This window comes from Herpailurus yagouaroundi, unplaced genomic scaffold (assembly GCF_014898765.1).
Source record: "Herpailurus yagouaroundi ecotype Mexico unplaced genomic scaffold, PumYag 77, whole genome shotgun sequence".
Lineage (NCBI taxonomy): Eukaryota > Metazoa > Chordata > Mammalia > Carnivora > Felidae > Herpailurus > Herpailurus yagouaroundi.
Genome location: NW_024412388.1, coordinates 100,065,931 through 100,083,641, shown reverse-complemented (window position 1 = coordinate 100,083,641; position 17,711 = coordinate 100,065,931). Strand labels below are relative to the sequence as shown.

Here is a 17,711-nt window from a genome sequence, read left to right as displayed (position 1 = left end):
TCGGAGAAAATACACATACATACATACATACATACATCACATGGGCTTGGAAGAGTGCAAGCCATTTTGTGCTATTCCCACTGACTGATTCCATGAGGCAGTTAAATGGGCTGTGGATACATTTCGAGAGCAAAATGCACAACCGCCGACAACAAGGGCCTCCCTGACAGCTGTGTGCTCATGATGCGGCACCAGGTGCGATGTTGGGACTTGTTAGTCACAGAAGGAGTCAGGGAATTGCACAGAGAAGGTGGAGCCCTTACAACAAAGAGGGCTTTGTCTGCTCCTGAACACAGTGTGGCCATCTCCTGGAGGGGGGCGGCGGCGGCAGGGGGGGGGGGGGGCGGATGTTCAGTGTAGGGAGAGATCTGCAACTTGAAAAGGGGGATATTACTTTCTCCTCTCCCCGACTAATGTAAACCTCCCCCGAGATCTTTTGTGCAGTTATAATAGGGACACCTTCAGAATCACAGCCTCTTTTTCTGAACGTGTTTCTTATGTAAATGCTGCATCAGAGAAATTTCCCTCTGCTTTACACTTGAATTCTGCTTTTAAAACCTGCAAAAAAGAAACACAGAGAAAGACACCTTGAAAATACTTTGGGTTTCATCTCTTTTCCATTTTTACCTCAAGCTCCCACAGTTTTTTTTTTTCTTCGTCTTAATCCTTGTTCTTCAAGTCAAGCATATTTTAAAAGCATCCTCTGTTGAACTGGGTAAAGCAAAAAAAAAACAAAACAAAAAAAACAAAAAAAAACGGATGATACCGGTACATTTAGGCTGCCTGAATATACCAGAAATACAAGGCACTTGATAGTGATCTAATAATCCTTAGAATGTCACAGTGAAGTCACAGTGAAGAGCAGGGGAGTCAAGGGACGTTTAAAGAGGTGGCATCGGAGGCCTCGGTGCACCCCTCCCCAAAGCCACAGAGCTTCTGGAGGCAGCACTAGGGAGAGGGGAAAAAAAGCCCAGAATCCGTAGGTATCTCTTAGGAAGGTTTTCTTTTGTTCCCTGTCTCCCTTCCACTTCCCCACCACCTATCCCTAGGGCGGACCCACCACCTGTTTAGTGGTTTTGACTCGCCCACAGCGCCCCCATAGGGCAACTCTCAGACTGTCATACACCGCCTTACTGTACTGATTCCTTCACACCTATTCACCTGCTTGGGAACAGCAGCGATGATTCCGTGTCCGTATCCCTGCACACAGCAAAATAATAACAACGCACTTAATGGATGAATGGGTTTGGATTCCAAGTCAACTTACTAGCACCACTTTTCTTGGGCAAGTTCTTTCCTCGTGAAGACCCGGGTTTCCTTCTCTGTGAGATGGGGAGACTAACAACCACCTCCCTGGTCGTTGTGAGGAATCAAGGGGGTAACACTTGTGACGGGCACGGCAGCACACTGGAGGCACGCAGTAGGTCCACAGGTCAGATTCAGTGACTCTCTCCCAGACCCGCCGACAGATGGAAGGAGCCTAGCCTCTGTGCGGCAGGGGCGCCGGGAGGTACGCTGCCCCCAAGGTACCGCTCCGCATTCCTGGCTGTCCCTTAAACCCATTCCCTCAGGGACCTGTCCTGTAACCTGAGGCTCAGATGCTGCTTACAAGGCAGATCTCAGGGAGGGAGGAGAAGGGAAGCGCTTCGGGCTGGTCATCGGTCACTGAAACCTCAGTGTGAACTAGTCCCCCATCATCCTTCCAATGGAGGAGTGAGGTAGACAGGACAGTGAGGCAGGGGTGGGGATGGAATACGGAGAGGGTGAGGAGGGCGTTGGGAATGTTGGGGCGCAGAAGAATCCGGAGCGGCTGCCTGGTACACGGGGAAACATTGCCGAAGTCAGAGAGAGATCAGGGTTCAAGTCTGGACTTTTCCAGCTGCTGGAAGTGTGGCTGGAGGCAAGGTACTTAAGCTGTTTGTAGTTTTCTGATCTGTAAAATGGGGCGGATACTAGCTAATTTGGGGGTACGTCTGAGGGTAGAGGGAGGCAACCTGGAAAGGGCTTAGTCGGTGGTGATCGGGAGGCGCGCTGGGCGCCGAGGACTGGGCCCTGCAGGCTGGATTCACCACCGAGCAGCAGGAGGTGGCCCCTCTAGATTGCGGTTACCGGTTCCCTTCTCTCGGCTGGATCTCCCGGGCTCTGCTCTTTGTCTGGGGCCAGCTGTGCCCACAGTGACAGCCACCTACATTCATTCGTTGTGAGAGAATGCACCTTCTCCCACCTCCCACCCCGAACGGGGAGCAGAGGCGAGCCTACGATACTCTTTCCTTCCAGCTCCAGGAAGGAAAGGGTGAAACATTCCACGGTCCCCTAGAACGCTGGGAGAAAACACCGGTAGGTGGGAGGCACTTCAGCGGCGGGGGCGTGGGGGGCGCCGCGGGCGGGGGCTGCGGCGCGGGTGCGAGCGGGGCGCGTCCCCTGCCCCCGGGGCGTCGTTAAAACCCCGCTGGCTCCTTCCCCGCCCCTCGGTCCCCGGCGCAGTCCTCCGGCCACACCGGTTTTCTCTTCCCACCCCAGCCCCTCCCACCGCTCCTGTGCCCAGTCTCTGCGTGCGCGAGCCGGGGACCGCGGCCCCCACCGCTGGTGGGGGACAAGGGGACCGCGGGGGCGAGGGAGGCAGTGAGGGCGAGGCCTCTGCCATCCCTCTCCTCGCCCCACCCCTGGCTCCTCCTCCTCTTCCTTTCTCTTCCCCCCCCACCCCCACCCCCAATTACACCCTTTCTCCCGGTGCGCTACCTCCTTCTCTCCCAGCTCCTACAGCCTCCCGGTCTGGACCGCCCCAGGGGGAAGGCCAGTGCCGTGGACCCCGATCCCAGCACCCCGCTGACCTATTCTCGCTTTGCAGTGAGAAGGAGCTCTAAAGACCACTCTGCCGCAGGCCCCGACCGACAGGTCCCAGTCGGCCTGCGCCTGCTGCTGAGATCCGCAGCCTGCGCCCCTCTCCCGGGTACTCCACGCCCCAGGCACTGCCCTGTGTGCCCCGTCTAGGGTGGCCCCCAGGCCCGGTAAACTAGACAGGCTCGCAGTCCCCACCTCTGAGAGCCACATGTTGGGGAAAAAGGGAACAGTAACAAAGCGAAGTCGCCGTCCCCGCCTGCCCCTGGGTACAGACACTCCACGGAGCTCACGTTGTTCCCTGGGCCCGGGAGCGGGCAGCGGGGGAGGGGGTAGCTGGAGTGTCGGGGTACTGCACCGCGATGGATGGAACTGGAAGGGAGCCTCTCACACTAAGACTGCGGGTCCTTCCGGCGAGGCCGGGCCCCAGAGCAGAGTGGGGCCTCATCCAAATTCAACCTGACACTCTAGAAGCCTTTGACATTTCCTCTGCGGGAAGAGGCTCCACCATAGGTCACATTGCTCTAGGAATGGGGAAAAAAAATCGTGATCTGAACTGCGGTGGAGAGTGTTTACCCAAAATCTTATTAAGGTTTATTTTTAGAGCCTATGTCGGCTGGCCTTATCACCAGAGACAAATTCTAGAGGGGTCTCTCTGTTCTCCTGACCTTTAAGAAAAGACTTCAAAGATGAGGGACAAGCAGGGAGAGGCAGGCTCTGTCCTGGGCCGGGTCCACCACGCAGCCGGTAATGCCTGGCCGGTGGGAATCCTTTCCAAAGGGTGAAAGGCATTGTCCAGCCCTTCTTCCAAGCCTAGACACCACAAAAGACAAGTCTCCCTACCCACTCCCATCCCATTCCGGCACTGTCCTGCCTCCAGCCGACCTTGGGAAAAGGCCAGACTGACCTTGGGGGTCGTCTCACAATAACAATTACTAGGTGCCATTACTGTCCACAGGCTTCCCCTACAGTAGCTCTTTTAATTCTCGCCTTAGTTCGGTCATTATCCCCATTTTACAGATTGAAAAAGGAAGGCACAGGTGTTGAAGCAATTCCCCGGAGGTCACAGAGCTTTCGGATTGTTCTCTTCAGCACAACAGAGTTCTGGCCTGGAGGCACCCTGCCCCAGCCCTCAGGGGCCAGAGAGCAGTCTGGAAGATGGCCACACCCTGGCAGAGCTGGCCACAGGCCCCGAGGCAGGGCCTCAGGCGGTATGGATTGCTGCAGCAGAGGCAGGGACTTGGCAAGGCACTGGTTGGAGCCGTGCCCAAAGCTGCCTCTCCCTGCCAGGCTGCAGAACCCATCTCCCACGTCTGCGTCCTGAACGGCCACCGCTTTCCTGGGACCCCACCAGCAGCTGGGTGTCTCCCTCTCCATCAGACTCCAAGGAGTCACGGTTTTAACGGCCCTCGGTTCGCCCAGCTTTGCGGAGGGGGTGGGGGAGGATGTGGAAGGTCTGAGTGAAATCCCCAGAGACCTAGAGGGGTGGCTGGAGAGTGGCTCAGAGAGTGACTTGACTCCCCACTGTGAACCAATCAGAACGACTGGGGTGGGGAGGGCCCTCCCCCAGGAGTTGTGCCCCCCTGGGGTTGGGGGGAGGAGAGGCTTGATTCAAAAGGAGATGGGGGGGGGGTGGTGGTGGGATGCTGAAATTCATAGAGGGAGGGACTCAGTCCTGCCCTGGCTCTGGGGACTCCTCGGGCACCGTCCTTTCTTTGGCTCAAAAACTGCCCCATACCACATGTTTGCCAGCTCCCTCTGATGTGGCCAGGGGAGGAGGGGGGTGGGGAGGACAGTCCCCATGGCCGGAGCAGAGCAGGGGAGAAGAGCAAAAATCCGTGGGAGTGCCAGGAAAGCTGGAGGGGCTGTCTCCTTTCCGGCAGGAAGGAAATCAAGGCCACAAAGAACTAAACTGCCTCCTGGTGCAAGGCGGGGGCGGACCACCTGGGAACATTGCCTTAGCGCAGCAAGGGAGGAGGGCCAAGGTGGGCTACAAGCCACAACTGTGTTGAGAGCCACCAGGAGAGTGTGCCCCACCTGCCCCCCACATGTGGCTATACAGCTATGTCCCTCCAGCCTTTCAGTTTTTCATGCCAACTTTAACATACTTTGTGTCCACACTGGAACATACCCATATTTGGACATAAGCCCCCACACGCATCCATACTGGTGGGCAAAATAAAACACAAATGTAGCCATTAGTGAAGATCACCGTCGTGAGATACACATTTGTCCTTTGACACGGAGACAGGCTCAGCCCCAGAGATATACCCCGACAGACTCCAAGACATGTCAACTGGGCGTTCCTAGGGAGGGTCACTATGGCCCACTGCTGGCTACGCCCAGACAGCTGGCCCCAGAACCCAGTATCTGGCACCTCCATGGCCACAGCTCAGTTGTTCAAACCAAGGCTGGTCTGGGAAGCTCTGAGAATCCGAGGAATTGCTCTGGAGATACTGGGCTTCCTAGAGAGGTTTCAGACACTCAAACTGTGGGGTCACCTGAGAAGCTCTGGGAGCGTCCTAGAGGGAAAGGAAAGTTTTATGTAACTTTGGCCTAAAACTTCCACGAGGTCAGTGCTGATCAACAGTGCTCCTCGGCCCCACGGCGTCCCCTGGCTTGGGTGCCAAGGATCACGGTGCCCCTAGTTTGCTCCGTGTGTAGATAGATCCACACAGGAAAAGCACGGACCTGGAGGCTGGATAGTGCGGGTTAATAGCACAAATTATGGAGTCAGATGGCTGGGTCTGAATCTGTGCTCTGCCACTTACTGTGTGACCCTGGGCAAGTTACTTAACCTCTCCGGGCTAAGCTTCCTCAATTGTGAAATGAGAGCAATGGTAATCCTTACACCCTAGGACTATTTTAAGAATTAAATGGACACAGTTGAGCGAAGTGCTTAAACAGTACAAAGCAAGTTCTAAGAACCTGGGTAGTCCGGTGAGAGGGTCTGGGGCCCAAGGGGCAGGCAATGGGGTGTCTGGGGGGTGGAGGGTGGCCCGGAGAGAGGCGAATGGTCAGGAAATGACCACAGACCCGAGTCTCTGTGTGTCAGCTTGAGTATTCTGGAGGGAAAATAAATCAGAGCGTATTTCCTCAGGGAGCACGGTGTGCTCAGCCAGAAAGCCGCAGAACAGAGGAACATTCTCTCATTACGGTATAATATCCAAGATAATGTTCTCCTTTCACAGGAGCCCAGAGCACTTAGAGATTGCATTGTCAGAGTCCCACTTGCATGGGCCCTGGGCTGGGTGGCTGAGACTGCCAGTGCCGGTCCGCTGCTGTAGTGGGGATGACAGAACCTGGGCCACGGGCACGGTGGGCCCAGCCGCACTCAGCAGAAGGACTGTAGCCTCTGTGCTCCCGCGGCAGGTCCGCTGGCACATGGCCGACCCGTGGAGAGACGACTGCCCTTGGAGGTCCTCACCAGCTTAGAAAAGCACAGAGGCCTTGGAGGGGCTTTCCAGAAGCAGGGGATCTCTCTATGCTCACTGCACTGCCAACAGGAGAAATGGGGGGCAGGGGGTCTAGTCCTGAAAGTTGGCACTTACTTCCCGGCAGCCTTTGCAGGCTATGTCTGTGTCTAAGGTCCCCTGAGCCGGGGCAAAGCAGACAGAGGGAGACCCCACAAGCGAGGGCAGGAAATGACTTCTCTTCTGTCCAGTGCAAGCCCTCCCAAGGCTGTGGACTCTGTTTGGGTGAAGAAACCCAGGTGGGCACAACTCACGGGTGACAGCCCTCTGCCTCTTTGGTTGTTGTGCTCCAGGCTGGACCACACATGCAGGGAGAGGCGTTCTTTGTGTGAGGAGACACAGACCCACTGAAGGATTGCATGAGCCCAAAGAAATTTCAGACACCTAATGACTTGAGAGGGTCACCGAAGCAAAGAAAAGTTGCCAAAGATCGGTATGAGTCAAGTCCGGGGAAGGCTCACTACTTTTCTCCTCTTTTTTTTTTTTTTTTTTTTTTTTTTTTTTTTTACATTTATTTTTGAGAGACAGAGAGTGAGTGGGTGAGGGACAGACAGAGGGAGACACAGAATCTGAAGCAGGCTCCAGGCTCTGAGCTGTCAGCACAGAGCCCGATACGGAGCTCAAGCCCAGCAACCGCGAGATCATGACCTGAGCTGAAGTTGGACGCTCAACTGACCGAGCCACCCAGGCGCCCCTACTTTTCTCCACTCTTAAGCCAGGTTTGATGTTTCCCTTTTAGGAGAAAGACGGAAGCATGTGATTCCTGAATTAAGAAGTTCTTCACGCCCCTATTCCAGACCTCCTGCCTGCCTGGGCTCCCATGCAAGCCCTCGTGCTCAATGACTCCCTACATGCCTTCGGCGAAGAGTGGCATAGACCCATTTCCACAAGTCATGGCATAGACCCATTTCCCCCACACTGGCAACTGGCACCAGGGAACCTCATCATCTTAGCACCTTTTGCCTGGATTTCTGCAAGGTCTAGGTCTCGTATGGAAGTCATGAGACAAGACCATTGTACTCCTAGCGCTTAAGGTAGAGACAGACACGCAGCGGGTGCTCACGGCTTCTCAACTGCCTCCCTATTGCCAATGGCCAACCAGCGACGGCCCGACGGCAAAGATTTTACCACCGTTGGCCAAGTATGAATTGTGAACCAGCATGGTTCTGCGTGCTTTGTGTGCGCTGTGTCGTTCGGTGTTGTCACAACCGTCCGGGACAGGTCCTCTCCTTAACCGCGGGTTACAGATGAGGAGCCTGAGGCACAGAAAGGTTAAACGCTTTGCTTAAGGCCGCACAGCTACTAAGCGATGGGGCCAGCATTTGAACCTGGGTAAAGTCCAAGCATCTAGCTGTGAGACACAAGGTCCTTTGGCACGGCCCTCAGCCCTCTCCAGCTCCAGCTCCTGAGGTGCCCTACCTTGGGTCCCGCTAACAGCCTGTGTGCCCCGTCTCCCTGTCTCTGTCTCTGTCTCTCTGCCGAGGCTGCTGTTTCTACCTCACCGTCCCCCCGACCCCCTCCATCTCGCCACACCACACCCTTCTCCTGGCTAATACCTACTTCTCTTTCCAGATTAATTTTACCGGCCACCTCTCCTTGGCAGGCTCCCCTTGTCTGCACTCCCCAAGTCCCCAAGGCTGAGCTGGGCATCCCTCTTTTATGCCTCCATAGCAACATGTGAACACGCGTAGGGCCCCATCACTGCACAATGGCGCTTGCTGTTCCGGTGGTTTGTTTTCTCCCACACGTGACTGTCGTTCCCTCGGGACAACAAGGATGTCTTCTCCATCATGGTATCACCAGCACCTGCACCTGCACCAGCACCTGCAGACTTGGCAGGAGCACCTGCCGAGTCTATCACTTCCCCTCCTCCTCCCCCCCCCCCAACCCTTTGAAAACACGGGAGCGATCCTTAGCTCGAGGGTCACACACAAGCAGGCCGTGTGCCGCGTTGTACCTGCGGTTCACGGTTTGCCGGCTCCGCTGTCGTTGGGCAACGCGCTTCCAAACACAAAGGTTACTAGTCAGACCGATTCGGTGATTTTTCACGTGAGAGCCATACTGGCATTTCAGACCAGGGGGCAGGGGGTGGGCGGATGTTTTCGGTGGTCACAGGCACTGGGGGTAGCACGTTAGCATCGATCGGGGCCCAGAAGCTGGGATGCTGGGCATCTGGAGGTGCTCAAGGCGGTCCCACTGGGCCATCCCCTGAGGAGCACGGGCCGGCCGTTGGACGCTTCTCTCTCACTGCTCTCTGGTAGCAGTGAAACCGCCTCGGGGATTCACTGACGGGAAAGACATTAGAGAACCAAATCCATCTCAGAGCCAATTATTTAGGCAGTAGAGACAGGAGAAATGAGAATGTAAGCCTCGAGGCAAGGACTCTCTCAGGTTCTTCGTGGGATTCCTGGCACAGTGCGCAACACACACAGGCCTCCGTGTCTGTGAATGTTTCACCCGAGGAGCCTGAATGGAAGCAGGGATCACTTAAAATGGGTCAGAATCTGGCCTGAGCAGGCCAGATCCATCTGGAAGCCTGTCCCCGGCTGAGTGTGCGGGGGCGTGAGGCTGTGTGCTGGCAGGCTTCACTGAAAAGGTACCACCAAGTCACAGGCACCATGCAGTGGGGAGGCTTGGTTAGCGGTCAAGCCAGTAAGCCCAGGACAGGCTGCAGAGCTGCCCACACGACTCCCTCTCTCTCTCCCTTCGTCTCCATTAGATAGCCCGAGTTTATGCCCACATTGCTATTTAAATAACTTCGGTAAAACTCTCACATTCTCTCATCATGAAAGCTAATCAAATATCAGCCTAAAACCATTACTCAGATGCTTGTGGGCGCCTTAGGGAAATGTACCAGTAAGTACAAAAGGGTTCAATCTGCCTTCTAAATAGCTTTGACCCCAGTCTCCTACGGCATAGAGACCTTAGTTAGAAGTGGACACAGACAGAGGCGCCTGGGTGGCTCAGTCGGTTAAGCGTCCGACTTCAGCTCAGGTCATGATCTCGCGGTCTGTGAGTTTGAGCCCCGCGTCGGGCTCTGTGCTGACTGCTCAGAGCCTGGAGCCTGTTTCGGATTCTGTGTCTCCCTCTCTCTCTGACCCTCCCCCATTCATGCTCTGTCTCTCTCTGTCTCAAAAATAAATAAACGTTAAAAAAAAAAAAGTGGACACAGACGTGTGAAACTGCTTCTAGTCTCCATAAGCCATGGATTTCTTCACTCTCTTGGAGTCTTCGTTTCCCTATTCGTTAAGGCCAGAGTCACTGATCCCTTCCCAGCCTTTTTTTTTTTTTTCTGGGGGCCATTCTGGTGATCCAAAAGAGATGGGGCATGTTAAAGTCTTTCGTGAACTATAAAGCACCAGAAGAAATATAAAATCCCATAGGATGCCTTGTTTTTGCATACATCAGAATCTGATTCCTCCTAAGAATTTCTTCTGCCTCAAAATTATTCCTCTTTAGATGTGGAGAAATGGGAACCCTCTTGCACTGTTGGTGGGAATGCAAACTGGTGCAGCCGCTCTGGAAAACAGTGTGGAGGTTCCTCAAAAAATAGAACTACCCTATGACCCAGCAATAGCACTGCTAGGAATTTACCCAAGGGATACAGGAGTGCTGATGCATAGGGGCGCTTGTACCCCAATGTTTATAGCAGCACTCTCAACAATAGCCAAATTATGGAAAGAGCCTAAATGTCCATCAACTGATGAATGGATAAAGAAATTGTGGTTTATATACGCAATGGAATACTACTTGGCAATGAGAAAGAATGAAATCCTGCCATTTGCAGCAACGTGGATGGAACTGGAAGGTATTATGCTGAGTGAAATAAGTCAGTCAGAAAAGGACAGATCCCATATGTTTTCACTCATATGTTGATCTTGAGAAACTTAACAGAAGACGAGGGGGGAAGGGAAGGAGAAAAAATAGTTATAAACAGAGAGGGAGAGAGGCAAACCATAAGAGACTCTTAAATACAGAGAACAAACTGAGGGTTGATGGGTTGATGAGAAGGGAAAATGGGTGATAGGGGCATTGAGGAGGGCACCTGTTGGGATGAGCACTGATGTTGTAGGTAAGCCAATGTGACAATAAATATATTAAAAAAAAAACAAAATTATTCCTCTTTACAACAAACTAGTTATTTGCATGAGAACACAGGTCATATAGACCTTTCATTTTGGGGCCAGATGGTAAGGTAACCAAGATTAGTTCCAATTTCATAGCGTCATTTGGAAATGCCATGATGGGATTTCATAAAGCTTTAGGGTATTTGACTCTGTCTTTGATTTCTTCATGCAGCCTGTCTCCATATCAAGGGGTCTACAACTGGCTGGGCTAGGTGCTAAGATTGCTGCCTTATCTTCCCCACATTGTGGCAACCCCCTAGAGAGTTTAGGTAACAAAATTCAATGAGAAATCAACCAGTTGCTTAAAAATTTTTTTTTCTATAAAATGAAATCTAGTTATTTTAATCTTTGCTAGGAGACTTAAAACATATTTCCTCTTGTTAAGTCACCAGCGTATCAGTAAAAAAAAAAGCCAATATATCCAAGTGCAAAAGGTAAACTGCTGGGGAAAATGCAAGTTCCAAAATCTCAGAAGCATTGCTTTTAGTCTTCTTGTTTATGTGCTGAAAGCTGACCCGGTACATCAGGCTGGGAAGAAAAATGGGAAAGAGGGCGAAATATGACTGACAGCCCCAGGAAGAATGAAGAAAATGTGGTTATGAATTCCCTGGAATTCTTCCTCTGTGGTTGATCTCTCCCGTGTCTCACGGGATGGGAGCCGTCTCCACCTCACACGTCCCCCTCTGTTCCTTGAGCCAAACCCTCAGGACAGGAGCAAATATTTCTCTCCTACCACCTGCCATCCCATTCTTTGCTGGCTTCAATGACTCCGGGGTTCCTTCCGTAGGCTGGAGAGGCTCAAGTCCCAGAGCTGACTCGGCTCACGTCCACAACACAGCAGCGTGCTCCAGGGTCTGCCAATGAGTTGCTCTATGGTCTTGAGCCCTTAACTTCCAAGTGCAGCTCAATTTCTGACAAAGCAGGAGGACAGACCATATCTGTGAGGCGGCAGGATGTGAGGGAAGTAGAATAGAATACTCTTTGGATGTTAGCTTTATTTTCGTCATTCCACCTCCCCTTCTGCCGGCCCAGGAAACACTCCCCATTTCTCTACAGGCTTTAGGAGCTGCCTTCAACTCCTGGAAGAGTTCGGTCCTGTCAGTCTGATTCGGTCACTCCCCCGACGTGTGAATTAAGCAGGCCAAGGGTGCCAGGCTCAGGTGGGCATGGCAGGAGAGTGACCGAGGGCAGGGTCTCCTGCCATTGCCAAGCAAAGTTCCCTCTAACCAACATGGTGTTACCCTAAGACCTTCAGTCTGGAAATGCTACCCATTCTCAAAGCCCAGCTCACAACCTTGACCTTGATCACCTGGGCTAGAAGAGACCGACCCCCATCAGAGCCCTTCTCTGCACCACGTAGAAGCTCGTATCACCGACCACCATGCATTCCATTTGTTTGCATAAGCATGTTGGTTTTCCTCCTCAACAGTCAGTTCCTCAAAGGCTGGATCTAAATCTCGTGCCGCCCTGCACCCCAAACAATACCTAGCCTAGTGCTTTGCACACATAAGGTGCTCAATAAACTATTTCATTTCTAAAATAATGGCTTCTTTAGTTTTGTACAGCTTTCCTAGGTTTAATGATTATAAAATATATTTGGGGAAATCTCTGAACACTTGGAAATTAAACAAAAGACTTTAAAATAATTAGTCATAAAGTTTCAAAGGAAATAAGAAAATATTTTGAATCAATAAAAGTAAAAACATAAAATGTCAAAATTTATAGGATGTACCTAAAGCAGTGCTCAGAAGAAAACAATGCTTATCTTAGAAAAGAAGAAAGGTATCTGCTTAATCATCTAAGCTTATACCTTAAGAACCTAGAACAAGAGAAGCAAAAGCAAGCCAAAGCAAGCAAAAAAAAAAAAAAAAAAAAAGGAAATAACAAAAGAACAGATATTGATGAAATAATAAACAGAAACAATAGAGAAAGTCAGTGAAATCAAAAGATGGTTCTTTGAAAAGATCAACAGAATTGATAAACATTGAATAAAAAAAGGGAAAGAAAATGCAAATCATCAATATTCAGAATGAGAGCTATCACTACAGATGCTCTAGACATTAATGTGGCAATAAGAGAATTACTACGAACAACTCCACACACACAAATCTGACAGTTTAAATAAAATGGCCTAACTTCTTAAAAAAAACAAACTACCAATTCAGCCATGATGAAAAGGGTTATCTGAGGGGTCTTCTAATGATCGAAGACATTGAGTTCATAGTTAGGAACCCTTTAAAAGAGAAATCTCCTTGCCCCCGTGGTCTCACTAGTGAATTCTCACAAACATGTCAAGAAGTAAGAGCAAAAAAGGAGGAGTGCTCCCAGCCTATTTTAGTGGCCAGCATTATCCTGATTCCAAAGCCACACAATGACAACAGAAAACTTCATATCCCCCTTCCACGAACATAGATGCAAAAATCCTCAATAAAATATTAGCAAATTGAATCCAGTGATAGGTGAAAATAATAATATGTTGTGATTAAGTCCTCAGTGGATGAATGGGGCAATGATACTCTTCCATAGTCTCACTGTGATGACGGTTACACAAATTCGTACATGTATTACAATTCACAGAACTGGGCACGCACACACACACACACACACATACACACCCACCAATTTTACTGTATATCTATTTCTAAAATGAAGTTTAAAAATGGGTGTGTTTGGGGGCACCTGGGTGGCACAGACTCTTGATTTCAGCTCAGGTCATGATCTCACAGTTTGTGAGTTCGAGCCCCGCATCAGGCTCTGCACTAACGGTTCAGAGTCTGCTTGGGACGCTGTCTCTCTTTCCCTCTGTCCCTCCCCTACTTGTGTGTGTGCGCTCTCTCTCAAAATAAGTAAACTAAAAAAATGGGTGTGTTTTGGGGTGCCAGGGTGGCTCAGTCAGTTGAGCATCTGACTCATGATTTCAATTCAGTTCATGATCCCAGGGTTTGGGGATCAAGCCCCTTGTTGGGCTCTGTGCTGAGTGTGGAGCCTGCTTAAGATTCTCTCTCCCTCCCTTTGCCCTTCTCCTGCCTACGCTCTCTCTAAAACATAAAAACTAAATTAAAAATGGGTGTGTCTTGTGTGTGCATTAGCTCTCTGGTGACAGTCACTAACATTTGTATGAAACCTTTGCCAAAGTGCTTCCAGATACATTTCGCATAATTTTCCCACCAACAACCACACAAGATGTGTGTCATTGGTCACATTTCACAGGTGGGGAAATGGAGTCTTGGTGGTGGTGGGGGGGGATGTCTTCACGTGTACTGAGGAGCAAGTCAAGCCACAGGTCCAGGTCCTCAGTGGAAAGTCCTTGTCAGCTCTCCCCTGATTCTGTGCTTACACCCCCGGACGGTGATGGCAGGGCAATTCTATGTGTCCCCACCCCTCCATGGGGCTAATCCAGGAGCAATTGTGCCCAGGGCCAGTGGCTGCCAGGACCTCACTGCAGAAGACTTTCACGAGTGGGAACTTGCATCAGAGGGGGGCTGTGGCTCAGCTCCTGGCTCCAAGGGTCCATCCCTGTGAAGCATGGTGTTCAGCCCACCGCAGCAGAGAAGACCTCCCCCACTCTCTAAATGCCTGCTCTCCAGAAGGCTTCTTTTCCTTTTGTGGTGATCTTTTCTTCTGTAATTCCCTAAGGGTGTGGCATTCTACCGGGTTCCAAGTAAACGGGGAGGTGGAGTGCAGGAGCAAGAATCAGATTGCTAGACTATTCCATGCAATTTTCTCCAATTCCCTGCAACGTGAGGACAGTTGTCTGAGAGACCCTCTTCTCCCCATTCCCGCTCTACCCCAAAAAGCATATGTTTGTTAAGGGAGGAGGAGAGCAGAAGCTGGGGGAGATGCCCACTGGAGTCCTGATTGATTGAGGTGATCGGGAGCAGTGAATGATATGCCAAGAACACACTAATGGGAAATGTGCTAAAGACAGATTGTTCTATATTTGTATATCTCTCTCCTTTTTTTTTTCTTTTTCTTTTCTTTCTTTTGTTTTTTAGAGAGAGTGAGAGAGCATTCAGGCATGAGTTGGGGAGGGGGGGCGGGGGAGGGAGAGACGGGATTGAGAGAGAGAGAGAGAGAGAGAGAGAGAGAGAGAGAGAGAGAGAATCTTAAGCAGGCTCCACACTGAGTGCAGAGCCTAACACTGGACTCAATCCCACGACCCTGCGATCATGACCTGAGCCAAAACCAAGAGTCAGATACTCAACCGACAGAGCCACCCAGGTGCCCCTTCTCTCCCCTTCTTTTAGCTCAGTTAATATTTATCAAATATCTGAAGGGGTGTCTGTGCCCAAGTAATTGCTTATATCCCTACTTCATCAGAGTAGATATTGATGGTCAAGAGCTATTTTTAGGGGACTTAATCCTTAAATGGAATGACAGTTCATGGGGCGCCTGGGTGGCTCAGTCGGTTAAGCCGACTTCGGCTCAGGTCGTGATCTCGCGGTCCGTGAGTTCGAGCCCCGCGTCGGGCTCTGTGCTGACGGCTCAGAGCATGGAGCCTGCCTCAGATTCTGTGTCTCCCTCTCTCTCTGCCCCTCCCCTGTTCATGCTCTGTCTCTCTCTGTCTCAAACATAAATAAACATTAAAAAAAAATTTTAATGGAATGATAGTTCAGAATGCTGCAGGAACTTTTGCCAAAACTCCGGAACCCATCAGGAAAGTCCGGACAAGCAAGGGGCAAGTGTGTCTACCAGGGGTCACCAACACAGACCTGACCCTACTGGAATCTCATCTTGTTGGAATGATAGTCTGTTTCAAAGGCTTGATTCTGGCTGCGACATCCTGAGGCTGAGTCATTCCCTACCATGCCAACCCCACTGGAATCAGTCTGGCATGGGGGCTGTGGGGATGAGTGAGTTTTGGAAGGCGCAGAAGATGTGCCCGAGTCTGAGACTGTGCTGGAAAGGAGCAGTGGGCTACGAGAGAAGTTTGCAGGGCCTTTACAGTCTATGTTTGGTGAGTAGAGACTGGGCAGACCGCATTTCACAGGCCGGCACTAGCAAATCATGGCAAAGGCAAGAAATGACTTCATTTCATTTGGTCTGGGAGCAGGAGGTATAAGGGCACACTTTTCAGGGAAGGCAACCAGGTGCCTCTTGTGGTCGCAGCTACAACCCTAGTGGTTAGAAGAGGTGCAATCATAGGAGAACATATTTTAGGGAAGAGTAAGAAAGACCCAGTCACTTTTTGGGTAGCCTAAGGTTACCGTGGAAGCTTCCAGAACGGTAGATTTCAGCAGCTTTTCTTCTTTGGGGGGGAACAGATAGTCTATTGTAGTGTTCCCCAGACAAAGCCAGGACAAGGACCTGGGATAATTCCCAATCAATTTTATGGTTACGGGGTGCTTTCTTTCAGTTTAAGAAGCAATTCCTCACACACCTGTCTTATCTGCTTTTCCAATTCCATGAGGCAGGTTTTATGATCCCCGTTCTACAGATGAGGAAATGAAGGCTCAGAAAGATTAAGAAACGTGCTCAAATTCTCTCAATCATTAGATGGCAGGGCAGGAACTACATCCCAGGCCTGTGCAGCGCCCTTCCCCTGCCTATCTGGAGTGAGCTTCTCAAACTGAAACTCATCTCTAGGGATTGCAAAATGGGCACGCACAAGATGAGAATTTCCTTTTACTGCAATTCTGAATTTAACAAGTAAAGATATTGGTAAGTGCTCCACTGCTGGCCAGGAGTGTTGGCTTAAATGTTTTGCAAGGGCACTTGGGTGGCTCGGTCAGCTGAGCGTCAGACTTTGGCTCAGGTCATGATCTCACCGTCGGGGAGTTCAAGCCCTGCATCGGGCTAGTTGCTGTTAGTGGAGAGCCCACTCCATGTCCCCTTCTCTCTGCCTCTCCCCCACTTGTGCTGTGTCAAAAATAAAATCAAATAAAGTTTTTAAAAATGTTTTTCCAAATGCACGCTTTCCTCCCTCTCTCCCTCCCCTTGTTCCTTCCTCTCATAAACATGTAGCGAGGCACCGCCACACGGAAGTGATGGAAGTCATGATGTTAGGCGTCGTGGAAGTTACAGAGATTACTGACCCAGGTTCTGCTTCCAGGGGCTTCACAAGGTAGTGCTTGATCACCACTAGGCATGTTACAGTGGACCGTAACAAGGGCCAGCGGATCCGAGAGCTCTTCTATCGTACCCACCAGAATCGACAATTTCCTTGTTTGCTCATGTGCTGTTGCCACGAACGGCGAGCTCCCTGTGAGTAGGAACGTGTCCATCTTACTCAGCATTGAATTTGCAGTACCTGGAACAGTACCTGGCACACAGCTGGTGCTCAATATTTGCTGTTTTTGGCACACAGTTGGTGCTCAGTATTTGTTGTTTTGTGTTTTTTTAATTTTTTTAATGTTTATTTATTTTTGAGAGAGAGAGAGAGGCACAGTGCGAACGGAATGGGGCAGAGAGAGAGGGAGACACAGAATCGGAAGCAGGCTCCAGGCTCTGAGCTGTCAGCACGGAGCTCGACTCGGGGCTCGAACCCACGAACTGCGAGATCATGACCTGAGTTGAAGTCGGATGCCTAACTGACTGAGCCACCCAGGCACTCCTCAATATTTGTTGACTGAATGAATGAGAAATTGATCCTTAATGGGAGTCTCCTGGAAAGTTTCAAGGAAAAACATTCGTATGGGGCCTTGATGAAGAGGTGGGTTTTCGCAGGCACTGTAGCTATGTGTGTTCCAGATTGAATGTGAAGGGTGGGGGAACAGCTGGGGTGGAAAACCCCAGGCAAGGGAGACTCCTGGCAAGGGACACCGAACGTGGCTGAAATGTAGGGGACGTGTGGGAGGGAAGTAAGGTTGGGCTTACGTCATGCAAGGCCCCGGACGTCAGCTGTTTGTTCCGCTGGCCACTGGAGACTATTCAAGTGTCCGCAGTGGGGAGAGGTTGGCCAGAGTCGTGGGTTTGTGTGACAGACCCAGTATGGGTTGGAGTGAGAGTGACAGGAGGGAGGCTGTGGGCGGGTTGGAGGTGGAAGCAAGAGTCCAGGGGAGAGGTGACAAGGGCGTGAACCAGGCAGCAGCTGTGGGACTAGGAACGGAGGGCCCTTCATAACTAGGACGTTCCGATCTCAGCAACCAGATGAATGTGGAGGTTGAAGGACAGTGAGAGTCAAAGGTGATCCTGAGGCTCTCAGCCTGGGGGCAGGAAGAGAAAAGGGGCTATTAGCAGGGTTAGGCTGCCAAAAGGGGACAACTGTCTGGTTGGGGCATCTTACGCTTGAGGGCCCGCAGGACGCCGGGTGAGAATGTCCAGCCAGCTCTCA

At 51.2% G+C, this 17,711-nt stretch overlaps 1 protein-coding gene and 1 long non-coding RNA gene across 3 annotated transcripts in view; one reads left to right on the top strand and one right to left on the bottom strand.

Moving 5' to 3' along the window:
• Positions 1–651: 651 nt before the first annotated feature.
• Positions 652–17,711, bottom strand: part of MAB21L3 (mab-21 like 3) — a 54,398-nt gene continuing 37,338 nt past the window's right edge. The window contains exon 8 of the mRNA XM_040471415.1: positions 652–711. Coding sequence (XP_040327349.1) covers positions 691–711 — 21 coding nt within the window. The 3' untranslated portion in view covers positions 652–690. The remainder of the gene's footprint in view (positions 712–17,711) is intronic.
• LOC121027758 (uncharacterized) lies at positions 994–7,474 on the top strand. 2 transcript variants are annotated; one of them, XR_005788911.1, is made up of 3 exons: positions 3,697–4,049; positions 6,605–6,744; positions 7,051–7,474. It is a non-coding gene; the product is annotated as an uncharacterized LOC121027758 (long non-coding RNA). The 2 variants fall into 2 exon arrangements; XR_005788912.1 differs by lacking the exons at positions 3,697–4,049; positions 6,605–6,744 and adding an exon at positions 994–2,337.